This window comes from Scylla paramamosain, unplaced genomic scaffold (genome assembly GCF_035594125.1).
Source record: "Scylla paramamosain isolate STU-SP2022 unplaced genomic scaffold, ASM3559412v1 Contig19, whole genome shotgun sequence".
Taxonomy (NCBI): domain Eukaryota; kingdom Metazoa; phylum Arthropoda; class Malacostraca; order Decapoda; family Portunidae; genus Scylla; species Scylla paramamosain.
In genome coordinates this window covers 450022-478006 of record NW_026973684.1, presented here as the reverse complement: position 1 = coordinate 478006, position 27985 = coordinate 450022, and the positions used below count along the sequence as shown (strand labels likewise).

At 41.1% G+C, this 27985-nt stretch overlaps 2 protein-coding genes across 9 annotated transcripts in view; one reads left to right on the top strand and one right to left on the bottom strand.

Annotated features, from left to right (window-relative positions):
* Nucleotides 1-208: 208 nt before the first annotated feature.
* Nucleotides 209-9082, top strand: LOC135097404 (cytosolic Fe-S cluster assembly factor NUBP1 homolog). Its single transcript, XM_063999249.1, is given in 10 exon segments — nucleotides 209-289; nucleotides 519-595; nucleotides 729-757; nucleotides 1474-1607; nucleotides 3855-3982; nucleotides 4812-4902; nucleotides 6060-6170; nucleotides 6554-6583; nucleotides 6585-6741; nucleotides 8910-9082. Coding segments are annotated over 10 exon segments (882 nt in total). The 3' UTR covers nucleotides 8954-9082.
* The window catches only part of LOC135097414 (GTP-binding protein 10-like), a 32014-nt gene continuing 12915 nt past the window's right edge, over nucleotides 8887-27985 (bottom strand). For 5 of the 8 annotated variants that reach the window (XM_063999266.1, XM_063999265.1, XM_063999263.1 and 2 more), the window contains 4 exons: nucleotides 24444-27280; nucleotides 23607-23704; nucleotides 13344-13498; nucleotides 8887-10380 (listed from right to left, as the gene is read on the bottom strand). In XM_063999266.1, the coding sequence (XP_063855336.1) occupies nucleotides 27137-27280 (144 nt within the window). In that variant the 3' untranslated portion in view covers nucleotides 8887-10380; nucleotides 13344-13498; nucleotides 23607-23704; nucleotides 24444-27136. The remainder of the gene's footprint in view (nucleotides 10381-13343; nucleotides 13499-23606; nucleotides 23705-24443; nucleotides 27281-27985) is intronic. The other 3 variants (XM_063999261.1, XM_063999259.1, XM_063999260.1) reach the window with 2 other exon arrangements.

The window sequence follows — 27985 nt, the reverse complement described above, 5'->3', positions numbered from 1 at the left end:
GGCTGTTTGAAGGCTTCTGTCCTCACTGGCAACTGTCTCACTCACTCATACATACTTCTTTATGCTTTACTTTCACCTTCCTGTGGCTCTCCTCTGTCTGGATGTTTTATGATTTGAATTTTGTTGTTGAAATCTTGCCTACTGTAGAAAATGGTGAGCCTTGCTTAGTGTAGAAAGTTTTGAAGTGAGTCCTGATGCTGTACCTGGTATGAGTCAGCCTGTGGACTTGATGTATGGAAGCCTTGCTGTGGAGAGCTCTGTCTTGCTGGAGTGTGGGAGGGGAGATAAGGTGAGGATTAGAGCAATCAAGGACAGGAATCAATGGACACTGCCATTCTTGTCCTGTGGGGGAAGTTTTTAGGAGTGGGCATCACACACTTATAGACGGCTGGATTGCTGGACAAACTTTTTATTTCATATCTTTGTGTATGCCATAAGTAAGTTGGCTCACTGGGTGTATCAGACATGTTCATGCAATACTCCTGGGGCACCAAACCACTCTTTTTACCTATCCTCAGGCTGTCCTACAAGACACTGTATCACATCCATTGCTTCTTGTTATACCAGTACTAAGAGACTTGGATGAAAAAAAGCTGTGTTTGGCAATGATTTCCTGTGATATCTTATGCTTGGTCTTTGCACAGGTTTTATTGCAAGCTTAACTAGTATGTATATTAGTTTTTATTTGATTTATAGCCATGAAATGTACTATGCCTTGGTTGCTTTAGTGTGGAGGGACTGTGTGAGGTGGAAGAGAGTAAGTGCTCACTTTTTTTACTCCCACTCAAGTCTTGCCTACAAAGGTATTCACTCCCCTGTGTAAGGTTCATGTCTGGCCAGGAGGTTCTGAACCCCTTTGGTGAAACGCTTCACTGATACATCTGATGAAATGCTTCAGTACACCTTATTGATAACATGAGTGAGATGCTTCAATACACAACAGTTGCTAATTTTTGTTTAGTGTCAAAAGCATTTCATCTTATCAACTACTCACCCCTAACTGACTGTCTTCAGCCTCTCTCTCATTGGCACATTATTGCATCCCTTGCTATCCTCTACCACATTTTTCACACTGACTGCTCTTCTGATCTTGCTAACTGTATACCTCCCCTCCTCCCATGGCCTCGCAGCACTAGACTTTCTTCTTTCTCTCACCCCTATTCTGTCCACCTCTCTAATGTAAGAGTTAACTAGTATTCTAAATAATTAATCACTTTCTCTGGTAAAATCAGGAACTCCCTGCTTCTGTATTTACTCTTTCCTATGACTTGAGCTCTTTCAAGAGGGAGGCTTCATGACACATCCTCCAATATTGGATGACATTTTTGACACTTCTTTTGGGACTGACACATCAATAGACTTTCTCCTTTGCTCTTTTTGTTGCCCTTGGCCAGTGCCCCTCTTGTATAGAAAAATAAATAAATAAAATGAAAGTAAAAATAAAAAATCATAATGATGGCATATGGTGCACAGACCTGGTGGTGGTGAGGGAGCGCCTGGCATCTGTCAAGAACAAGGTGCTGGTGCTGTCTGGCAAGGGAGGCTTGGGCAAGTCCACTGTGAGTGCCATGCTGGGCCTTACCTTGGCCTTCGATGACTCCAAGGAGGTGAGCTGCACTGCCACACTCCATGTCACCCTTCCACTCACTGTTGTTTGTGTCACACTGACGGTGTCTCATGTTTAGTGCTGATTAGTTGAGTGATCAGGATGTGAGCTGGTGTTAGTTTTGAAATTTATTTAGTGCAGAGTGGTTGCTATTATTTATTTATTTTATTGAATATAGATGAAAAGTTATTGAAGTAGGATTGAAACAGTAGAAATGAGTTACTGAAGGGATGCCTGTGGTGTGAGCAGAGTGGACAGCGAGAAGAATTAGTGTATCAAAGATTTGCTGTGCTTTGTAAGAGAGGAATTGAAATGTAGGATGGTGAAAGTGATGAAATGCAGTAACCCATCGATATACTGTAGTAACTGTTAATTGTAAACTCAAACTCCTGCTTGCTGCTGCATTCCCTCTTGCCTGTGACTTGAAATCTCTCAAGAGGGAGGCTGGAAGAGATCTCTCCACTTGATTTTGGATATTTTTGTTCCTTTTAGGGACTGGCACCTTTAGTCTCTCTCTCTCTCTCTCTCTCTCTCTCTCTCTCTCTCTCTCTCTCTCTCTCTCTCTCTCTCTCTCTCTCTCTCTCTCTCTCTCTCTCTCTCTCTCTCTCTCTCTCTCTCTCTCTCTCTCTCTCTCTCTCTCTCTCTCTCTCTCTCTCTCTCTCTCTCTCTCTCTCTCTCTCTCTCTCTCTCTCTCTCTCTCTCTCTCTCTCTCTCTCTCTCTCTCTCTGCTTCTTTTCCTTTGGTCAGAGCCTCTTGTAGGACGGGACAGGTCTGAACGCAGCCCTCCTTTGCTTAGTGAGCAGTGCAGTGATGCTCTCTGGTGTCAGTGAGGTTAGCTGACCACTGTACTGAGCATCATGACAGATTGAGAGAGAACTTTTTATTGAGTGTTGCATGGCTGTGCATCAAACACTGAACACATGTTTGTATGTAAATAAGAATACATCTGTATAAAATGTAGTTTAGACATTGTAAGTGACTGACATAAAAAGTAAAACTAGAAAACTATCCAAAAAAATAAATATTCATTGACTGTAAAAATAAAGCATTAAAATTTATTACAAGTGGTAAGTTAGTTAAAAAATAAATAAATAAATAAATAAAAAATACCAAAAAAAAACTAAATGAAACAGTTAGTTAGCAGTGAAGTGAGTTGACCTTGACTCATGAACAATATTCTTAAATATTTGTGTGCCCCACTACTTTCCAAGAGCTCTGCTTGGAGTGATACAGGTTTTTAAGTGTGTCTTTATGGTTCAAGTGACAGATTAACAAATCTACTAATAGGAAAACCACTCTTGAGAACCCAGCTTATCATCTTTGTGGCCTTGGAAAGTAGTAGTGGTGAGACCAGGGTTCCTGAATATGGGCCAACACAGGGAGTCCTCAGTTCATGGCAATCTTCACTTCACCCATTTCATAATTACGTGCATTTTGCTTTGCTCATTTTTTAAATTATATATATATATATATATATATATATATATATATATATATATATATATATATATATATATATATATATATATATATATATTTTTTTTTTTTTTTTTTTTTTTTTTTTCCAGTAGTACACTTACAGTGGGGGTAGCAGCATGCCCTCCAATATGCTCACTTACTTTTTATAGTACACCACACACACATACTGCACCAAACAGTCTTTTTCTAAATGAAATAAAAGATAAAAACAATACAAAGAATTAGTGAACTGGTGAGTGTAGTGAAGGCATGCTTCATCATGTGGCAATAGACTGAGGAAGGAAGTGTGTGTCAGGTTCACTGCCTACGTAGGATGGTTCTGACATGCCAAAATAATGTTTATGATGCAGCCCAGGAACAGAGCTCACCACTGTTGTAATGTCACCCACAAATGTTCTTGAACTGCAGTAACACTGGCAAAACTGCACTGAAGCACAGCCAGTGCTGCTGCTTGTCTCATTGCTTTTCATCAGATGAAACAGAAAACAGATCACCTTAACAAAAGTACAATAGAAAATGCAGCTACTTATGGCTCACTCACTTCCAATATAGCCATACCTTTGCCACATTGCATTATTATTCTTCCCAATGCATTAAATACAATGATCTTACTTGTCAACAGCTTCATACTAACAATGCATCCTGCACGTCACTCAACAAGTGGACAAGTGTAACTCAAGGACACCCTGTATAAGGATCGTGTGAGTTGTTCAGTCTTCCCGGTCATCCTTCCTGTGGTAACATTGCCCCTCCATTGTCTCCCTGGCAGGTGGGGTTCCTTGACATTGACATCTGTGGGCCGTCTCAGCCGCGGGTGTTGGGGACAGCAGAGGAGAAGGTCCACTCTTCAGGTGTTGGCTGGTGCCCTGTGGTAGGTGGCAACTTCCAGGTTCCTATGTTAGGTTTTGTACTGTTGAGGAAAATCTGATAACCTGGGATAAGCTTCAATGGTATTAGTGTAAAAGTGTGTGTGTGTGTGTGTTTGTGTGTGTGTGTGTGTGTGTGTGTGTGTCAGTCAGTCCTTTTTATTTATTTATTTTTTTTTATTTATTTATTTTGTTTTATTTTTTTTTACTTGAAGATTTAACACTTCCATCATGTCAAAATAGTTTCCCATTTTCCTTTTTCCTTTTTTTCCCTTCTTATAAATTTCTTAAACCAGGTTAGAGTTTTCCCAATAGTACAGTGGTGTGAACAAATGCTCCTGTTATTTCCCTGTAGTTGTGAACCAGAAATGCTGTTTCCTTTTTTTTTCCCCCTTTTTATAAATTTCTTAAACCAGGTTAGAGTTTTCCCAGTAGTATTCTGTGGTGTGAACAAAATGCTCCCGTTATTTTTCCCTGTAGTTGTGCACCAGAAATGCTGTCTCATGCTAGATCATTTTAAGCATTTTTGTACTTCAGCCCACAGAGTTACAGTAGTTAAAATTTTTTTTTTTTTTTCTTCTTAATTATCCTTCACATTAAGTATTACCTACCTTGTTACTCTGGGAAGAAACTCTGCTTTCTATTTTCATGTATTTTTTTATTTATTTGTATTTATTTTTTATTTGATTCAGATAATTATTTGTATATGATGGATAAATACTTCACATAAATAATTTGTTGGCACACACTCTTCAACTAAATCATTTGTATATAACAGGTACTCTTTAGATAGATCATTTGTATATGACAGACACTTCAGATAAATCCTTTATATATGACAAGACAGTGTACCCTTTCAGTATGTGTCTGACAATCTGGCTGTCATGTCCGTTGGGTTCCTGCTCAACAGTGCAGACGACACTGTCATCTGGAAGGGACCCAAGAAAGATGGTAAGTAGTAGAAATAGGTTACCTCTAGTGTCTTTGGTTTTGTAAGAAGAGGAGACCAGAAGCCAATTAAAGGAGCCTGGAGAAAGCCACTGAGGGGAAGAGTGAGATGGAGGGATGAGATTGTGGTAGAACAGCAAAGGATAGGAGGCACAGAGGAACATGAAAGGGACAGAAATGGTTAACTGGAGGAGACTTGTACATGACACCAACCCTGCAGTCACTCCAGGGAAATGGTCAAAGGAGAAGCGTTGCTGATTTTGTCAAACCGTTGAGTTTTATGTGGAATCAAGAATTATCATCGTGAGGTTTTTTTAATTTCTTTTATTTCATGTATCTTGTTTACTTTAAGAAATGTAAGTGTATAAGGATGTTGGGTGACAGGAGAGTAATGTAGTTTTTAATGTTGAAGTGATTGACGAGGTAGTGTTTAAGCATGTAGCTGTGGATGTAAGACTGAATATATTGATGTGAGGTTTGAAATGAGTACAGTGGAGAAAGTGTGAGGGAAGAATTAGTAGTGTTTGATGTGGGATTGCTTAGAATATAACAACATGAGATGAGGGAAGCTACAAGAAGCCCACACATGGCAGTCCCTGTATGAAATATACCCTTCCATTTCCATCTATCCTCCTCATCCATAAATTTGTCTTTACTTGTCCTTAATGACTCAGCACTAATAACCTTTTTACTAAGCCTGTTTCTTTCATCTATCACTACTTGATAACCAATTTCTTTGTATCTCTCTTTCAAATCTAACTTTATTGGGTTTGAGCCTGTTGTTTCTTGACCTGTCCTCATTACTGACTTTCAGGATTTTCTTTCACACTTGTGATTTTCCTTATACCACTTAAAGACCTCCATCATTATCATGTGGGAATTTTAAAAGTAAGCATAAATGTTAGTTGACTTTCATAAAAGCATGCAGTGTTCTCTCCACATGCTGGTCATCTGTGTTGGGGCTGAGCTCAAGCTTGACACAATTCCTTCATCTTTGAGCTTGATGCAGTTCCCCTTTCTGTCTACAATGATAGCAGTCCACATACTCAGTTCATGTGCACAAAGTAGTGCTTGACTCTGACTCTGGCGTTAATGTCAGTTTCTTTGGTTAGGAAGGCGGAGTTGTACCTTCCCTTCATGTGACTTGTTTCCCTCACCAGGAAGTGGCTCTGCTGGATGTGAGGAAGGAAATCACATTCTGCAGGAAAGTGAACATTCCCATCATTGGCCTGGTGGAGAACATGACCACCTTTGTGTGCCCCAAGTGTAAGGTGAGTGAGATGTGTGGTGCCTCTCACCTGTTCATTTGTGTGTCAGCAGCAAAGAGTGGTGGTGATGTAGCTGGGATCCAGCAGCAATCATAGACTCCTTGCAACCAAGACCACCTCTTGGCTAGGTGGGAATTCATGTGTGTTGTGTAAAGGGACAAGATTGATGGCGGCAGACCACACCTTTCTTATCAATGGAAGATTTTTGGCAATACAAAAGTCAACCAGTTTAAATGAAATTAACAGAACAAAAAAAAATACACAATTTTTCTGCCAGGATGAAACAAAAATTTTTCAATAAGAAATCTTGCAAATCTTGTATTAGGTAAGCCATCTTAAGAGGAGTATGTCAGGCTTGTCTTATCTTGATGCACCATGAATTTCAGACCAAGACGGCCGTCTTCCCTGCCACTACTGGGATGTGACCCCCAGCTGGCAGAGGATACTGAGATGCCACTGCTTGGCCAGCTGCCGCTGGACCCCCGGGTGGCCCAGGCGTGTGATGAAGGCACCAACATTCCGACACAAGAGCCAGGTGCTGCTGTCACTCAGGCATACAAAGACATTGCAAACAGTAAGTGTTGTTTTAAATAGAAGATTCTTTATCTGGAATTCAATCTTTGTTCCAGGCCACCACCCCCACAAAGGAGGTAGTAAAGACTGTGTGTGTGTGTGTGTGTGTGTGTGTGTGTGTGTGTGTGTGTGTGTGTGTACACACACACACACACACACACACACACTGCACAAAAACATTGCCTAAGGTTAATTTCAAATTCACCTTGGTGCCTGAGTCTCTAATGGGGAGAGGATGGATCCCTCCTCCTACCCCAACACAAGGGACATTTGCAAAGGCTTACTCAAGTTTGTCAGCACAAGAGCCTGACACCACCGCCTCTTGTTTGCCCCTCACCACACCATGACGGCCCATCCCCTCCCCTGCCCCCTGTGCCTGAGATATTCAGCTGAGCAGATCAGGTGCAGACAAGCCACAGACAGAGTCCTACAGGCTCGTGTCCCATTTTCTATTTACATATGCTCTCCACTCAATCTAATCAGTGTTCCGTGTCAGTGGTCTCTCATTCATGCTGTGCCAATTGTTTGCACAATTGTGGAGAATATTATATGAATTTAGTTCATGCAAACATCTTGACTGGCTAATCTTGTAGCCAGCTTATCCCACATTAAGCATGTAGGGGTTGGCATCATATTAGTATGTGCAGCTAATCACACTAAAGGCAGTGTCACACAGGGCAAATTTCCCCCAGTATGCTGCCCATTTTTGCTGCCAGCTGGGCAAACTGAGCTGTCAGGAAGAATGGCATATGGCTGTGATACCAGACTTGCTGGGAGTATTTGAAATTAAATGACCACTGTACTACAAGCTGTACATGTTAAATAAAAATATATTGTGGTACTTTGAGTAAAACTGTCAACTATAAAACTTATAAAAATGAAGTATATGTGCCAGTGTGTGCTTGTGAAATTACTTACAGTGCTTATTTGACAACTGCAGCTGGGGAGATAAACAATGTGTTGTGATGGAGACCCGCACTAAGTTTTGTTGGAGTGTGAAAGCTCGACACATTAATTGAGCTATAGTGGATCTGGGCACCATGTTGGCTGTAGGACCTACTTGCGCTGTTGCCACCTCAACCCTGGGGCCCAGAGTGACTGACCATGGCCAGCAGGGTGCAGCCACGGCTTGTAGAGGCAGTGCTGCACAGCCTATATGAGCTGCCAAATAGAGCAAAAGATTTATTACAAGATGTCAACATGACAGCCCAGTCCCTGTGTGATGCCAAACTTGCTGTGTCGCTGGTCTCACCAGCAAAACAGGCAGCATGCTTGCAGAAATTTGCCTTGTGTGATGCTGCCTTAAGTCCTCAGCCAGGCACTGCCTACAGTGGGACTTCCCAACACCCTACTGCTGGCTTGTTCACAGAGGAGATAGCAGGCACTTTTGAGGTGGTATTTATACCAGACAGAGTCCAGACTCCAGACTCAATGAAGTAGAATGGCTGCAGACTTGACCCTGATGGTAGGATTTCACATCAAAATGAGGCAGGCAGTCACAAGAACTATAAACAATGTCAAGGAAAATGAGATAAAGTGTAAATAGAGGAGCAATGTAAAATAGAAGTGGTTTGAAATGTTGAAGAGATGATACATCTTTCTAAACATGTGGTTTTTTTTCCCTTCATTGTTGCACATCACCATCCTCCATTTTCCCTGCTCATGTAATCATATATTCTTTGTCCTCTTGGTTAATTTCTTGTGTGCTAATCTCTGGTCTCTTCCTGAATAATCAGCACAAGGCCATGTTTTATCACTAAGTCTCGCTGGTCTTCCTTCCCACTCACCTGTATTACTTTTTGTGCAGGTGAAGCAGTGAACTCTTGTTTGAAATCTGAGAGGTTTTGTGATTATGAATGTAGAATAGATATGTATGTTACCCTTTCCTTTTAACACTTTTCACTTTCATTACTTCTCCATTGCCAAGCTGATATTTATTTAGGAACAAGAAATGAACAAAAGATTTGAAGAATTAATAAATGGATACCTGCTCCCTTTACATCTTACTTTTCCCAGTTAGAATGATTTCAGTTGGCCTTAAGGCATTGCTTGTAGGGTTACATAGATGTCTTGGCTGCCTCTCTTGGAGAATGTCAGACTGATGCATAAGTAGATGGAATTTCAGTGGATGCACTAAACACTGTAGTAATGATTCAATGTTTATTTCAGAAATCAAGGAGTACTGTGACGCACAGTCCCAAGAAGCCACTTGACCTGCAGCGGTAGCAGCAGCAGCAGCAGCAGTCATCACCACACTAACCAACACATTCTACAGAAAAGTCTTGTTATTCATGCAGAGGTTTATTTTACATTTACTTCTTAAATCCATATTATTAACATCAGTCAGTATTTTCTTTACAAATTGTGGCAGCCTTATTCATCATTCATCCTTAATTTATGCCAGAAAGTTTGGGTGAGAATAAAAACTACATATTACAACAGTATCCAACAAAGTAGTTGTTGCCTTGCCATCTTAAGATTTAGTGTAAGTTTAAAGATTTACCTGTGTTAATGTTTGGTCTAATCCTTCACGGTATCTCCTTGCCTTGGTGTGCTGAGGCTGCATGGGGATGTAACTTGATAATTATGCAGACATACAGTATAAAAATTTCAGACTAAAGTGAGGGTTGCAACTTTTTTAAGGTTCTGGATTACTGGAGGCTTTGGCAACATTACTTTGTTGGATGCCATTCCTGTGCACGTTATGAACCATCACGTCTTATCTTGGAGGTGAAGGTTTAGTATATAATCGTGAATTGGAAAAATACTTTTCTTGGAGGTTTTTAGTATATAATCGTAAATTGGAAAAATACTTTACTTTTAAAAAATCTTACAGTAAGTCCACATAAAAGTTAGCATACATTTATATGAAAATGTTACAAACATTTATATGAAAATGAGAGAAAAGATACTCAGTGATGTTATATATAGTGCATGACTTGTAGTGAGGATAACACTTGTATTGTCACTCTGGAAAGTCACTAACACCAAAAGCAATCAAGGAAATCCCAACATATATTCCATTTTTCTTTCTTTTTAGTAGATGGTTGCCTTGTGATGAAGGAACTTGCTCAAAAATATTTCCTAAAAATCTAAATGTTCACAAGTGAATGGTGAGTACGTTGTGAGAGAAAGATATGAACAGACAGGCAGGCAGGCATTTAAATGTAAATTAAATGTCAGTAACTTTTGGTTACTGCTCAAAGAATTAATGGCGTGGAAACTTGTGTGAAGTCCCTGATGAAAGATAAATATACCAGCCACTGGATTCACAAAACTCAACAGGATGACACCCCCCCCCCCACCCATTGTAGTATTTGCTGGACTGGTAATTCCTTCTTCCATACTCATCACTCTCCTTCTCAGACCTGTACTTCCTCTTCTTGCTATCCCTTCTGCTGTCATCATGATCTCTGTGGTCACTGACAAACCTCCCTTGCCTGTGGTCAGAATATTCCCTCCTGTGATCCCTGTAATTCCCACGATCCCTATAATTCCCATGACCTCTGTACTCCCCTTGATCCCTGCAGCCTCCTTCCTTCCTGTAGTCTTGATGCCTAAAGTTGCCTCTGCACTGTCTGTTGCGGTCAAATCTGTCAGCAGGGAGTATTGGCGGCTTAGGCAGGCTCTTCTTGCAGTGCTGGAACATATCAAATACTGGTCATTTCATAGACAAGGAGACAAGGAGCTGCTATAGAGTAGAGAGGAGGGATTCAGGGGATTCTAAACTTTGTTGGGATCTATGTACAGTAGAAACCTCAGTTCACAAACCAAAACAAGTTTTCCCATTTAAATTAATTAAAATACAATTAATCTATTCCAACCTCAGAAACTGCATTATTATTATTATTTTTTTTTCTTTGACAAGAATGAAGTTACAGTAACCACAGAAAGGTGTAAGTTTCTTGGACATCAGGCTATATCATGTCACTGATATGAAGGTCAGGTGTCTTCCCAGCTGTTTGACCTGGGAGCCCTTACCTTACTCCATCTCTAAATCACATGCCTTCATAAATTAATTAAGTCTGCCACTTCCTATTTCAACTTTCAGAATGGTTGGAAAGAATTATTTGAGAGGAAAAGACAAAATCTTGCCTTGCACCAGGCATGGGTTGGCTGGAAGGAAATATTTGAGCATACAAGTCTGTGTAAAATGGGGATTGTTGCACTACTCATGACAGCACATGCTTTCCAAATTCCACCTTGTGTCTGTGATCCAGGAATTCTTGACAACCTCACGTCTTATAAACCTGTCTAACAGATGCACTCTTTCTTTGGGCATCCAGACAATGGGACATGAGGTGAAATGTAATTGGACAACAGAGCACATACTGTTATGCAGAAAAATCCCTCCTTTACAGTCCTGCTCTAGTATTTCCTTCCAGCCAGTGCATGTTTGGTGCAAGACGAGATGGTGTCTTTTCTCCAATCATTATCATCTTTATAACCATCCTGAAAGTGAAAGTAAAAAGAGGCCAGCTAAATAAGAAGGCATGCAATTTACTAGAGGTGGAATGGGGTAAAGGAGATCCAGGTCTAGCTCCTCTCCAACAGCTGGGAAGGCACCTGACTTGGGTGACTTGCCAGTGTGTGATAATCACAATGTTCACAGCAGGCATGCCAAAACACAACAGTGTGTGTGTGCTTGCCAGCTGAGGGGGTCTGCAGGGTGTTTGTGCATTCACACACAGAAACACTGTTCAAGAACCATAGCAAAAATTCTTAAAAAATATTCATGAAGTGATTTGTTCATAAATAGTAATGTTCACAAACCGAGGTTCCACTGTGTGTAGTTTAAGGTGTGGTTGTGTGGTGCACTTCAAAGAAATTAAATTGGAGGAAGAATGTAAGGGCTATGCTTTCAGTGACAGTGACTGGAAATATTTATATTTAAGAAGGATAATGATGAGTATACTTGAGTGATGCAAGCAGATGAAGAATTGTCACCACCAGTGTCAGGGAAGCAGTAAAAATATTGCCTGTGAATGATGAGGAAAAGGTAGAGTGATGTCTGACCAACACCTAACGGAGGGAGGGACTTTTTGCAAGTAGATTTAAGGTGAATGAGAGCAGGAAAAGCTGACAGAAGTGCTGAACAAGTAAGGTGAAAGGTGATAGAGTAATAGAAGAGAATCACAGGGAGGTGAAAGGATAGAGTAAAAGAAGTCCAGCCAGCACATCTTGACATGATTGCTGAGTTGCATGTTAGTTACTTTTACCACTGTATTCACCACAGAGAAGCTGCATGGGAAAAATAGTTACTAAATGGCAATACTCAAGTTCTTCCCACTTGCTTTGATTGACAATATGGGTCGGTTTTAATTACTTTTCTTGAGAAATATGTGTCTTTTTATGAAGTATCACTTACCTCATCCCATCTGCAGCATTTTGTGATGCATGCATATACAAGTGCACAAATTTCTCATGATGTCAGAGACTTACACAGAGTGACTGTATGGTACAAATCAGGACTGCATACAAGAAAATGTGCCACCAAACTGGAGTAAACTGAGTTACAGTATATCACCTGGCTTCTAGGTTTGAGGCTTCTGGAGAGCATGATATGCTCCGCCACTCACACTGACATCCAGAAGAATCATGGGGTTCTGTTCCTTCAGCTGTCTTGCTCCAATAATGATGGCATTTTCCTCTAACTGCCACCATGTGTCAGCCAAAGTCCCACCACTTAACCTTAGGACGACATACTCCACACAGTGTTTGTGGCAGGAAATATCACACTTTCCACAACCCTCAAACTTCTGTTCTAATGTGATCTATGGGAGAGTGGGGGTGCTTACAGATGGAATGAATCAACAAAGTGTGTGTGTGTGTGTGTGTGTGTGTGTGTGTGTGTGTGTGTGTGTGTGTGTGTGTGTGTGTGTGTGTGTGTGTGTGTGTGTGTGTGTGTGTGTGTATACACATGCTTTATCTTGGCCATTTTCTTTTGTTGAGACTGCCTGTGAACTGTGCAAATTTTCTCTGCCTGGAGGAAAGATAAAATAAGCTACACATCAAACAGTGTGAACTGATTTGCATGGGTAATATACAATAGCAGCAAACACCCATATTGATCTGGTGGTGGATTACAAGCAGTTTTCTTTTTAAAAACTCTTACAGTTCACTTGCTGCTGCTCCCACTGGCCACTGATTGTGTCTAGGTTAGGCAGTCATGCCTGCTGACTCACCAGTGGAGACGTGATGCAAGTCAGTGACGTGATATGAAACACAGGCGTATGAATGAGTTGTGTAAATAACTGGTCTATTTCTTTAAACTATTTTTTTTTCTAAAAGTTAATACTTTGATATCATACATTATGTTTTCATACCAATATTTTCAAAAGATAGGGGAAGGAGGTGGAGAGCATGCAGAGAGCACAACTTGCAGATCAGCTTGGCTTCAGCAACTATACTCCTTTGTGACTGAATATCCATCCCAGTGATGTGAAGTAATTTTCATTACTCTAGGCTGATATCTTAACAAAAGAGGCAGATGAAACAAAGCATCCACACTTGAGCATGCACACACATCAAGCTGATGTCTCAATAAAAAAGGAAAGCTGAAACAAAGCACCACACATGTGTAACAACAGACATACACACTACCTCTGTAAACTGGTTATCCTCCTCAGTATAGTGAGAGGTTGCTTCCTCCTCCAGCTCAGCCAGAAGCTCGAGGTCGAGAGGCACCATGTCCTACCCGTCTTGTGCCATTGTGCTAAAACTGCTGGTGCTTGGGAAGGCCAATGAGGAGTCTGAAACTGAGTGTTTTCATTTAATACAGATAGAGGGGAGTCTGGTGAAAGTTGGTAGTACAGTGGAATGTGAACCAACTGGTATTAAAAAAAAGAATACTGCACTGGTGGCTGACAGAGAAGCAAGACATACAGCTGTTACAAGTTAGGTGTTTTGAATATTATACTGCTTCAGAAGATAAGCAGAAGTAGAATGAAACTGCATGAAAGAAGTATGAAGAGAAAAGGGAGAAATATAGAATGCTTTTAATGAATGCAGAGCTGGTTATACAAGGAAGTCTACTGCCTCCTCACAGGAGGAGGCAGTAGACACCTGCCAAAACGATAATTACTCCCAGTGAGGTCTAAAGCACTGTTCAGGGGGTGCTGTGAACTTATCATTAAACCCAGCTGTGACCTCACAACATTTCCCTTTGTGTCTCACAACACAAGGGGGCAGTCACAGCCTGCCCTCTAAAGACAACTCTCTTCCTCCACACAAATCTACAAGCACCTAATAACACACACACCCTTCACTCAAAATTTTTTAAATCATCATGGCGACTCCTACACCAGCCTCGGAGTCCCCATCTGGGGAGGGGACCATAAATGTCCCCAGGTCGGACTGTCTTTTTGTCGACGACCCTAAGTGTCTTGACAGCCCCCTCAACTTTTTCTTCATTAACTTCTGCAACATTCGCAGTCTAAGATCTAATTTTCAATCTGTAGAACACCACCTCTCCTCTTCTAAACCTCATCTTTTTTTCCTCACCGAAACTCAGGTGTCTGAGGCAACTGACAGTAGCCCCTTTTCTGTTCCCTCCTACTTTCTCTATCCTCATTTTCGATCCAAAGCTGGATGCTGCGTTTATGTGCGCAATGACTTAACCTGCTCTCGTGCCCACGCTCTTGAATCTTCCGAGTTTTCCACCATCTGGCTATGACTACAGAGTCACTCTCATACTAAATTTATCTGTGCTGTATACCTCTCACCTAACTCCTCTGACTATAAGAAATTCTTTGACTACTTAACTTCCAAAGTGGAGCACATTCTGACCCTCTTCCCTTTTGCAGAGATCTCCATTCTTGGAGACTTCAATGTTCACCACCAGCTTTGGCTTTCCTCTCCCTTCACTGACCATCCTGGTGAACTAGCCTACAACTTTGCTATCCTCCACGACCAAGAGCAATTGGTGCAACACCCTACTCGTATTCCTGACCGTCTTGGAGATACGCCCAACATTCTTGACCTTTTCCTGACCTCTAATCCTTCTGCTTATGCTGTCACCCTTTCTTCTCCGTTGGGCTCCTCCGATCACAATCTCATATCTTTATCTTGTCCTATCACTCCAATCCCTCCTCAGGATCCCCCTAAGCGAAGGTGCCTCTGGCGTTTTGCCTCTGCTAGTTGGGGGGACCTGAGGAGGTATTTTGCTGATTTTCCTTGGAATGACTACTGCTTCCGTGTCAGAGACCCGTCTTTGTGTGCTGAGCGTATAACAGAGGTGATAGTGTCTGGCATGGAGGCGTACATTCCTCACTCTTTTTCTCGTCCTAAACCTTCTAAACCTTGGTTTAACACAGCTTGTTCTTGTGCTATACATGATAGAGAGGTGGCCCACAAAAGGTACTTAAGCCTTCCATCACCAGAATCTCATGCACTTTATATTTCTGCCTGGAACCATGTCAAGTCTGTTCTCTAACTAGCCAAAAACTCCTTCATTAACAGAAAATGTCAAACCTTTCAAGATCTAACTCCCCTCGTGATTTCTGGCATCTAGCCAGAAATCTCCAATAACTTTGCTTCTTCTTCTCTCCCTCTTCTATTTCAACCAGATGGCACCACTGCTATCACATCTATTCCTAAAGCTGAACTCTTTGCTCAAACCTTTGCTAAAAACACTACCTTGGACGATTCTGGGCTTGTTCCTCCCTCTCCTCCACCCTCTGACTACTTCATGCCACCTATTAAAATTCTTCGCAATGATGTTTTCCATGCCCTCGCTGGCCTAAACCCTCAGACGGCTTATGGACCTGATGGGGTCCCTCCTATTGTTCTCCGAAACTGTGCCTCCGTGCTTGCACCTTGCCTAGTCAAACTCTTTCAGCTCTGTCTGTCACCATCTACCTTTCCTTCTTGCTGGAAGTTTGCCTACATTCAACCTGTTCCTAAAAAGGGTGACCGTTCTAATCCCTCAAACTACTGTCCTATTGCTTTAATTTCCTGCCTATCTAAAGTTTTTGAATCTATCCTCAACAGGAAGATTCTTAAACATCTATCACTTCACAACCTTCTATCTGATCGCCAGTATGGGTTCCGTCAAGGCCGCTCTACTGGTGATCTTCTGGCTTTCCTTACTGAGTCTTGGTCATCCTCTTTTAGAGATTTTGGTGAAACTTTTGCTGTTGCCTTGGACATATCAAAAGCTTTTGATAGAGTCTGGCACAAAGCTTTGATTTCCAAACTATCCTCCTACGGTTTCTATCCTTCTCTCTGTAACTTCATCTCAAGTTTCCTTTCTGACCGTTCTATTGCTGCTGTGGTAGACAGTCACTGTTCTTCTCCTAAATCTATTAACAGTGGTGTTCCTCAGGGTTCTGTCCTGTCACCCACTCTCTTCTTATTATTCATTAATGATCTAAACCAAACTTCTTGTCCTATCCACTCCTACGCTGGTGATACCACCCTGCACTTTTCCACGTCTTTTCATAGACGTCCAACCCTTCAGGAGGTAAACATTTCACGCAGGGAAGCCACAGAACGCCTGACTTCTGATCTTTCTAAAATTTCTGATTGGGGCAGAGCAAACTTGGTATTGTTCAATGCCTCAAAAACTCAATTCCTCCATCTATCAACTCGACACATCCTTCCAAGACAACTATCCCCTCTTCTTCAATGACACTCAACTGTCCCCCTCTTCTACACTGAACATCCTCAGTCTGTCCTTTACTTATAATCTGAACTGGAAACTTCACATCTCATCTCTAGCTAAAACAGCTTCTATGAAGTTAGGTGTTCTGAGACGTCTCCGCCAGTTTTTCTCACCCCCCCAGCTGCTAACTCTGTACAAGGGCCTTATCCGTCCATGTATGGAGTATGCTTCACATGTCTGGCGGGGTTCCACTGAAACTGCTTTTCTAGACAGGGTGGAATCAAAAGCTTTTCATCTCATCAACTCCTCTCCTCTAACTGACTGTCTTCAGCCTCTCTCTCATCGCCGCAATGTTGCATATCTAGCTGTCTTCTACCGCTATTTTCATGCTAACTGCTCTTCTGATCTTGCTAACTGCATGCCTCCCCTCCTTCCGCAGCCTCGCTGCACAAGACTTTCTTCTTTCTCTCACCCCTATTCTGTCCACCTCTCTAACACAAGAGTTAACCAGTATTCTCAATCATTCATCCCTTTCTCTGGTAAACTCTGGAACTCCCTGCCTGCTTCTGTATTTCCATCTTCCTATGACTTGAATTCCTTCAAGAGGGAGGTTTCAAGACACTTATCCATCAATTTTTGACCACTGCTTTGACCCTTTTATGGGACTGGCATTTCAGTGGGCATTTTTTTATTAGATTTTTGTTGCCCTTGGCCAGTGCCCTTCCTACATAAAAAAAAAAAAAAAAAAAAAAACAGCACTGTGTGGGGCTGCAGCATGTAATGTGAGAGCAGGTGAGAGAAGGAAATGAACTGTAATAGAGGTGGTGTCTGCAAAATACATGTGGAAATAATACATCTGACCTGGATCAAGTGAGGAATGAGAAGGCAACAATGAAAAGCTGGAAGAGGCAACCAATGCTACAAATTTTACTTCGGCAAATCACTAGTCTGCTAGATGGTGCCGTTCACATGAGATACACTACACTTTGCCACACAGTCAGTTACTACACAGACACCACACAAGACGGACGTCGGTCCTGCCTCCTGTTCTGTTGTTACGACTTCTGTTATCGAGGAGTGATAGGAATATTACAGTTTTCTTGTTTGGATTGTGTATTATGGTTTCCATTACCTGTTATAAGGATGGAATATTGTCTTGAGTTATCCGTTACCTGATTATAGGGCGGAGTATTGCCTATGGATATCCGTTACCTGATAAGGGCGGAGTGTTGCCTACTTGAATCCGTTACCTGATTTAAGGGCGGATTATGGACTATAAATATCCGTTACCTTGTATAAGGGCGGATTATTGGTTATATGATATCCGTTACTTGGTATAAGGCGGATTATTGGCAAATATTTTATGCTATATATATATAACAATATTTGGGCACTCGTGAGCCGACATAGATGCGAGATGGTTCCATCTTGTTACCCATTATTGGGGCAAGAGGAATATTGCCTTATTTACAAGCCTGGGGGCATTTGACTTCCCAGATTATTATAAGGAAGGAGTTTTTGATTTAAAGTTACCCTGTGTGTGAGGTTAAGGCACCCGTGGGGTTATAAAAGGAACTGCTGTTAAAAGGGGTGGCATATTGTTAACATTAGCCGCCATGTCTAGGACGCCTTCTGATGCTTGCCCCAGTCCTGAGAGATTCAGAACTACCAGCTTGCCACGCACCTCAGCTAAGGTAAAGGGACTACACAAGGGGAGTAAACATGAAGAAAGATCCAGATCTAAGAGCCGTTCTACTCGTCATGAGAGGTTAAGTTACTCTCGGTCACCTTCCCCTTCTCCAAAATACGCTGGTGAAGACAGCAATGCGCCTTCTTTGGGCATGATTATGGATGCTTTGACTGAGTTGAGGAAAGACATGGACAAGCTTAAGAAGGAAAATGGGGCTGTGAAGTCAAAAGCAGTTCATAACAATGCTCCCCTGTAGGTGTCAAATAATACTTTGATGCCTGATTCTCAGGAATCACAGGCAGGATTTTCTGGATTTAGAACTCCACTGAGGGAGGACAGTGATGAGGAAGAGGAAATCCAGAGGGATGTTCCTCATGATAGTATATTGTTACAAGGTGCTAAGAATTATGAACCCATGGAAACTGTCTCAGAAGAACTTGACAAGGAAATTGCTGCAATGGTGAACCACCTGTTTATTAATGGCATGAGGCAGGAAGATTACAAAGCCATTGTAGAGGATGAGGTGACATTTAGACCAAATAACTGCCATGCATTAACTCAAATGGATTGCAACCCAAAGGTCCTGGACGCACTGCCTGCAGAGGCAAAGAAGGCAGACTTCCGCTTAAGGGAAGTGGGAAAAAAGATATTACCAAGGCAGCTACTATTGTTGTAAAATCGCTTACTGTGCTAAACAAGGTGGCACGTGATGAAGAGCACCAAATTATTGCAAATGAGGTGGCCATGCTCAATGGTGCATTAGCATTATTGGGTAATGCCCACTACAGAAATAACTTGAACAGGCGACATATCATAAAGAGGGACATTAATCCCAAATATTCTCATTTGTGTGCTGACAAGGCTCCCATGACGGGTCTATTGTTTGGGGATGACCTGTCACAAGCCAACAGAAATATTGAGGAGGCAGAAAGGCTGAAAACTAAATTCACTTTTAAGAAGCCTACATCTTGGACTGCAAGCAGTGGCAGATTTGGTGGAGGTAAACAATGTAACTTTTTTGCCAAGGCCTCCTCCTGTGGATTCCCATCCAGATATCAGCCGTATGGTTTTCGCAGGATGCCCTCCAGTGGTGTGAACACAGGCGCTCCTACCCTGCTCAAGCTTGGACAACAAAAAACGTGAGAGGCTGGGGTCAACATATCCCCCGGCATTAACCCAGGTGAAAGAACAATTTGAGGCTGGGCAACTTCACAAGTTTATCAATAAATGGCGTGTGATTACAAGTGACCTGTTCATTTTGGATATGGTGGAACATTGTCATCTGAATATAGATGAAGCTAATATCGGATATTTATTTAGAGAGGATATACAGTATGTCTTTAGTGAGGAAGATAAACTGATTATGCATTAGGAGGTTAAAAAATTGTTAGAGATAAAGGCCATCATAGAGACACATGGACAGGATCAACAAATACTTTCACCAGTTTTTCTGAGGAAGAATAAGACGGGGGATTATAGGATGGTGTTAAATCTTGAAAACTGAACAGGCATGTAGAATATACTCATTTTAAAATAGAAAATTTTGAACAAGTATTACAGTTGCTTAGTCAAGGAGATTATATATGGCTTCTATAGACCTTAAGAAAGCCTATTATTCAGTAAAAATTGCAGAGGAACAACAAAAATATCTGTGTTTTAGATGGTTGGATAAGATTTACCAGTTCACGTCTACCTAACGGGTTTTCGGATGGTCCTCGTCTATTTACAAAACTTCTGAAGCCAGTTTTCTCTACACTTAGGCATAAAAGCCACAACATCACTAGTTATATTGACGATACGCTTCTGTATAGTAGCTCTTTGCCGAGATGTTTTGATTGCATGAATGACAACATTCAGTTGTTGCAGAGTGTAGGTTTCTGCATAAATGTGGAGAAATCTGTTTTAAGTCCCACTACGCGTATTGAGTATTTAGGTAACGTGATAGATTTGGTGGCCATGACAGTTACCTTGCCGGCGCGTAGGAGGGATGAGATTATACAGCATTACTCTCTTTTAGTCAATAGACAAAGAAAAAATTAGAATTGTGGCAAGAGTGATTGGCCTGCTGGTGGCAGCAATCCCAGCTGTAGAGATGGGGAAGATGCACTATAGGAGGATGGAAAGAGCAAAGATCAAGGCTTTGGAAGAGGCATGTGGAGACTTTAATAGATGGATGAACATTACAGAGGAGATTAGAACATATTTAAACTGGTGGATTAAGGAATTGGAGAATCAAAACAGGAAAATATTCAGAAATGCACCAGATACTGAGTTGTTCACAGATGCTTAAAATCTAGGATGGGCAGGTTGCCAAAATAGCATCACTACCAATGGCAGATGGTCCCCTGAAGAGGTGCGTTCGCACATTAATGCGTGAATTATTGGCTATGTTATTCTCATTGAGATCTTTTACACATCTCCTTAGAGGTTTACACGTTATGTGATAACACCACAGCGATTAATTACATGAATGAGATGGGAGGTGTTAAGTCAATAGTTTGTGATGACATTAGTAGGAACATCTGGGAATGGTGTCTTAGTAATGGGGTATGGCTGACAGCTTCCCACATACCAGGCAAATGTAACGTCATGGCCGACGAAGCATCATGTTACTTTAATGACGGACATGAGTGGCAGCTGAATGAGATGATATTTAAGGAATTGTGTTCTATATTTGGGAATCCTTGTATAGACCTATTCGCTTCACGTTTGAACAAACAAATGACTCCATTCTGTGCATGGACACCAGATCCAGAGGCTGCATATATTGATGCAGTTACAATTCCGTGGGCTAAATTTAAATTGGTTTACCTCTTTCCTCCCTTCTCTCTGATCTCTAGATGTCTGCTGAAGTTAAGGGAGGAAAGGACCAGAGGATGGATCATAGTGCCACTTTGGCTATCACAACCGTGGATGGGGGTGCTCCTTCGGATGCTAGTAGACGACCCTCGGGTCATACAGAGAAGGAAAAATGTGCTAATGCATCCGTCAACTGCTGAGGAACACCCAATAATGAAACACACAAATTTGATGGCTTGTCAGTTGTCCGGAAACAACTTAGAGAACGTGGCATATCTAAAAGAAGGTACGGAAATCATTATGGCCTCTTGGAAACCAGCAACAGGTAGACAATACAACACTCACATCAAGAGGTGGACACTCTTTTGTAGTAGAGGGAACATTAATCCCATTGCACCATCTATAGCAGATATATTAAACTTTCTGTCTCGTAACTTTCAAAGGAATGTGGGTTATGAAAGCATTAACACGGTGAGAGGGACTCTATCTGCAATAGGAATTATGGTGGAAGGCTGCAGAATGGGCAATCACCCACTTGTCAACAGATTTCTGCGGGGAGTCTTCAACTTGCGCCCTTCTACACCCAGGTACGCAACGACCTGGGATGTGAAACTTGTATTACAAAAGATAAGACTCATGGAACCACTACACAGCCTAACACTGAAAGACTTATCGCTAAAAATGGTGATGCTGATGGCAATGACACAAGCAGCCAGGATCCAAACTTTGCACTTATTGTTGGTGAATATGGCATTTGGAGAAGAATCTGTTTCAGTTTTGTTAGGAGGTAACATCAAGCAATGCAGGCCAAAATTTAATGTTTGTACTATTGTATTTAAAGCTTATCCTCAGGATTACAGATTGTGTGTACTTAAGGCTATGAAAGAATATATAGAAAGAACTGAGAGGCTAAGGACAGAATCTGGAAATGCAGATGGGAGACTACTCATAAGTTATATAAAACCCCATAGGGGTGTTTCTAAGGACATGGTGGCAAGGTGGCTTAAGACCATGTTATGTAAGTGTGGGATTGATACCAAGAGGTACACAGCAGGTAGTATTAGACCTGTGTCAGTGTCTAAGGCCAAGGCACTGGATGTGCCTATTGCCACCATCATGGCAAAAGCTGGTTGGACGCAGGAAGCCACATTTGCTAAATATTATAATAAGGATATACAAGGGGAAATAGACCCTTTTTCAAGAAGCAGTGCCAGGCTCAGTATAATGTAAGGTTTGAAATGTTATCAGCAGTAAAAATCATGTTCTATTTTCGTAAATGACAATGGGGTTTTTGTAATAGGAACTTTTATTTACACCTATTTACAAAATGTGAAATTTGACAGAACCCTTTACATACAACACCCACATGACTTTAAAATCTCATGTGAATGGCACCATCTAGCAGACAAGTGATTTGCCGAAGTAAAATTACAGAAGTACATGAGACTTACCGTAGGTTAGTTGAAATGTGCTTCGGATTTTGCGAGGCACATCACGTCTGCTAGATGGTAGAGTTCACATGCCCTCCACTCCCTCCCTTTGTTAATTGATGATTCTTGGTTTACACAACAAAAATTCAAGGACTGGAAGGGTTGGGAGATAATATTTCATGTGGGTAGTTGTATCTTTAAAGACTGACTGTGTGGTGAAGTGTAGTGTATCTCATGTGAACTCTACCATCTAGCAGACGTGATGTGCCTCGCAAAATCCGAAGCACATTTCAACTAACCTACGGTAAGTCTCATGTACTTCTGTAATTATATGTAAAGCTGCACACTGTAAAAGTAGACTGAATCTTGTTGCCTCTAGTGTTTAGCTTCAGCCTGCTTCAATAGGGAGACTGCCTGCCTCTGTGTTTAGGACACTGCACTGTTCAAAAAGACATAACCACAAAACTGTTATTTGTTAATGATGATTTATCAATATAAATAAAAGATATATACATTTTAATATTTCCAGTCTATTACTTTACTTAATTTTACTTAGAGAGAGAGAGAGAGAGAGAGAGAGAGAGAGAGAGTCTTCGAATTATAAAGTTGGCAGCAAAAACAATGACAAAATTTTCAAGTGTCAATCAACATCCGCATGCCATCCAATCACTGTATCACTTAGCCTTGCTCTCAGGTGATTAAAAAATGATCACGAGGAAAACAATAATAATAATTTAGTATTACTCCTTAAGAAAACTGCAGAAACAAACCTATCACTCATGTAAACTCACTCATGTTGTTCTTCCATGGACCACATGCCCCTCCTTTTTTTATTTATTTTTTTTGTTCATTTGTTTTCATGATTTATCTAAAGGATAATAGCTAGATATTATTAGTTTCTTTATTCATATATATATATATATATATATATATATATATATATATATATATATATATATATATATATATATATATATATATATATATATATATATATATATATATATATATATATATATATATATATATATATATATATATATATATTTTAAATTAGCTTAGGGCAAAGCTGACCAAAAAGGTGATTACAAATATTTTTAGTGCAAAATTTTAGGTGATGGCAAGATTTAAGGGTGCACCATTAAAAGAAGGAAGGAGGCAGCAGGCACAGCTTCTACATCAGCTATGCATACACCAACTGCAGTTACTTGGACACACTGCAAACTGAATGCAAACTGAACACAACTCCAACAAGATAGAAGCAAACATTCTGACCACTACAACATCATACTTCAAAGGTAAATATTAGCTAATAAATTCTGTTCCAACTTTTGCATACTTACATTTCTCAGTGACCAGTTTCTCTAGAATGAGTCCATAGAAACCCTCCAAGGAAGCTTTGAAGTGTGTTGTGCTGGCTTTGGTTTCTGGTTCAAATATCCTGGAAAAGAAAAAAAAAGCAGTCAGGTGGATCTGGTCTGGTTCAAGGAAAATCAGTTCATATCAACTAACTTTGGTTTCTGGTTCAAATATCATCTAATGGAAAATAAGCTATCAGCTAACTTTGGTATCTGGCTCAAATATCATGTAAAGGAAAAAAGTATCAGTCTTGCACCACTGAGAAACACTGACTGATAGAAGAAGTGTTCAGAAAACTTTACACCCACAATGACAACTGGAGCAAGGTTCTTCAAAGTAAGGGAGCCTCCCTGCACTATGCACTATAACTAAGCATGTATAACACCAATATAAGTATGGTTGGGTGGCCATTTTTGCTGTGATATCAAAGCACAGAGCACACCACCTCCTCGGTTTGGGTAACCCAAATCACCCGAGTCACCCGAGTCATGCAGAGAGCATTCAGTTGAGAACTGGGTGACCCGGGTAACCCAAGTCACTTAACTTAACGCACCCCTGGTCTCTGACATGGAAGCTGTGGCCATTCCAAGGAAAATCAGCAAAATACCTCATCAGGTCCCCCAACTAGCAGAGACAAAATGCCAGAGGCACCTCTGCTTAGGAGGATCCTGAGGAGGGATTGGAGCAATAGGACAAGATGCAGATATGAGACTGTGATTGGAGGAGCCCAATGGAGAAGAGAGGATGACAATATAAGCAGAAGGATTAGAGGTCAGGAACAAACACATAACTAACAAAACACATGTTTGAGTGCAGCTCACCTCTCCCACTCCTGAGCAGCCCACTCCTGACAGTCACCAAGTCAAAAGCAAGGTCAGCAGGGTTCCTGAGGGTCTGAACCATGAGGTGGGGGTGTCCCAGGATGGTCACCAGCTGGGATGCCTCAGACAGTGGAATGGAGATGTTTACAAAGTTATCCCATGAGTTCTCTGTGAGTTTGGCACCACAGGAGCAACACAACACATAGTCTGTGAGGAACAGCACTTGTTAGCACCACCCAGGAACACCACCACTCACCAGTCAAAAATCATGGTCAGTACTCATTATCCTAAGAGACATTCTATTTTACCAGTCAAATACATAAAGTCACCCATGACACACCTTCAATCACCAGTCACCAGTCACACTCCTCAGTCACCACTCATCAATCAAGATCCTCATCATTACTCACTATCCTAAATGACATCCTAAGTCACCAGTCTACTCTGAAATTCTTAGTCACCAGTCTCCAGTCAATAGTCTGACATCCTTAGTCACCATTTTGACATTCCCAGACGTCAGTCATCAGTCCAGTGATTATTACTATGACTGTCACTTGAGACCCTCTTATGAACAGAATGCATGCATCAAAATGTCTTCATGTGAAACGTCACTTAGTGCAGAAAGGCATTAAAAACATTTTCAATTTACAGGAAAGATTCACATGTAAGAGCAGGAATCAAAGATGAACATGAACACGCTTTACAAAATACTGGAATGGTAGCAATGTTCCCTCCCACAGTAGGTTGACCAGGTAATGAATGTGTTACACAGGCTGTGATATCATTCCATACATACAGGAAATTCTTTACAAAAGAGAGGACTTTACTTTGGAGAATGCTTCACTAAATATAATGAGCTCATTACTCTCACTTCAAAAGCCAGTGAGGCTTATTTCGTGAAAAGACAAAGGCAAAAATTCTTTCATCTATTTAATTTACTTAAACTAAGATAGAAAATATATTCTGTCCTTTTTCAGTAACAATAAGAAACACTAGTCTTTAGTAATTCCTAGTGAAGGAGAGTCACTGCACTACTACTGGGACGACTCAACCACTAGAGGCGTCATGATTCCAGTTTTCATTTTCAATATTATGTTTCATTTTCAATGTTATCCTTGACTTGAATTATTGCTGACACATTTTTGTTTCCAGAAGGTTTAATACTCCGTTTTCCTGTTGATATGAAAAAAAAAAAAAAAACTGTTTGGGGAAAGTTTAATTAATATGGTGATAGAAAATATCTTAAATATATTTGAGGAAGTGTCAAGAACATTATGAGAGCACCAGTCAGCAGCCACATTAGAAGGGAAAGAGGCTCAGGGTGTGACTTCCAGATCACCTCAGCCTGCACTGACTGTAAATATAGCAGGATTTAAATCCCTACAAGACATTTAACCCTGTAAGACAACTATACTCTATTCAAGAAATTTATAAATACATTCCCTCCTACTAGGTGGTGGTATGTCAGGCTCTGGACTCATCTCTACTGGCTGATGACTTCCTGGACCATGGTGGAAGGTTTACCCTGAATTTGGTGACTTTCAGGCACTGTCTTCCACAGCCTCCCACAGCCCAAACACCTCGATAATTCCCTTATTAATTCTTACACCTCCATAATTTCTTCTTCTTGATATCTTTTCCCTAGTCTCTATAGAGTCATTGTTCTTGCCAGCTCTCCTCCAAGCATAGTCATATATATTTTCCTTTGACAATTGTTTCTGTCTCAAGTCCTCCCTTACACAGTCTATCCATATAAGGTTTAGTTTTCCTCTTGCTCTCCTGCCTTGCACCTCTATCTCCATCACACTTCTCCTGACATATGACTCTTTCCTTCTCTTCACATGGCTAAAACACTGCAGCTTTTTTTCCTGTGTCCTTTGAAACGTCTCCACTAGTTTTACATTTTCTTCATATCCAAGCTCCAAATTATTGACCCATGTATCTATCTGTCCATCTGTCCATATACCAGGTTGGCAATCCCACACAGGGTGGCCCAGACAAAGCACCATCCACTCATACACACATCATTCACACTCTTAGTCCTATCAGCCCCTAATGGAGAGGGTATTCACCTAATATAGTATAAAATAACTATAACAATCTCAGTCCCACATAATCAGTTGGCTTGGTGCTTCAAACACAGAATATTAAACCAACAGGAATGAAGGAGTAAACGAGATGAAAAGATAATGATAAAAGATGTCTCTACTCTCTTCCTCCCTCAGGTCTTTACTTAGGGGATATAACAAGGATGACATGAGCAAAATCCTTAGGTTCAGTGATCAGGATAGGACAAGAAATAGCGGGTTCAAGCTTGATAAAGCTAGCTTTAAATGAGATACAAAGGAAAAAGTTTTCAAATATAGTGGTTGATGAATAGAATAGACTCAGTAATCTGGTTGTTAGTGCTGAGTCGTTAGGAAGCTTTAAAAGAAAACTAAACAAACTTGTGGATGGGGGAGATGGGTGGAAATAGGCAGGCATGTTTCATACAGGGATTGTCATGTTAAGGACTGATGGCTGCCTGCAGCTTCCCCTATTTTCTTATGGCTGTTAATGTCCTGTCAATATGGAGCTTTTAAAAGAAGACCAAATAAATTTAGGTATGAGGATGATAGGTAGAAATCAGAAGGCATTTCTAACAGGAAATGCCAATTGTGGGTTGACAGATTCTTGCAGCTTCCCTTGTATTCTTATGTTCCCATGTACTCATCCTCCATCCTCTTAAAGTTGTGAAGGAGTTCCTGCAGGCAAGACTCAGCATTGGGGGAGTCCATCTTATTCACCACAAGGAGTGCTGGCTTACTCAGCAGGTCAGGTGAATACAGCTCCAACTCCTGTGTGTACAGGTGTGGAGGAGTAACTACAAAGGAATATAAATGAAGGTAAAAGAGCAGCAGATTTCTTGGCCCTTATGAGACTTTGTGGTAAGGTACAAAGGAACAGGAAAAAAAGAGCAGCGGATTTCTTGGCCCTCATGACGATGCTTGTGATAAGGTACAAATGAACTCAAAAGAGGATAAAGAGTAGCAGATCTGTTGGCCTTTTTTTTTTTTTTTTTTGTGGGGAGGTGTTTGTCATAAACTACACTAATTAAAGTAAAGATGAAGACAGTGTGTGTGTGTGTGTGTGTGTGTGTGTGTGTGTGTGTGTGTGTGTGTGTGTGTGTGTGTGTGTGTGTGTTTGAGTGAAGGGTAAGTACATGACAGGCTGTCCCTGTGATGTCATGCCTTGGGGCATCATGCAGACTCTGAGACACTGGTCTGGAGACAGGATGTGGCAGGATGAATCAACCAGGAGAGGGTTTCACAGGAGATCACGCCTTTGTCAGGATTCACAGAAACATGAGTCTGACACGTTACCACTCAGGCCGAGGTGGTCATCATGACCTGAGTGGATTTTGGTCAACCGACTGTCCTGTCACTGCCACAAAGACTCAGTTTCCAACATGACTCAAACTTGGGATCACAAATTCACATCCATGCGTTTACCAGCAGGGTGTGTCTGACAACCCCAAGGAAGCCACAAGCCAGGCACTCATT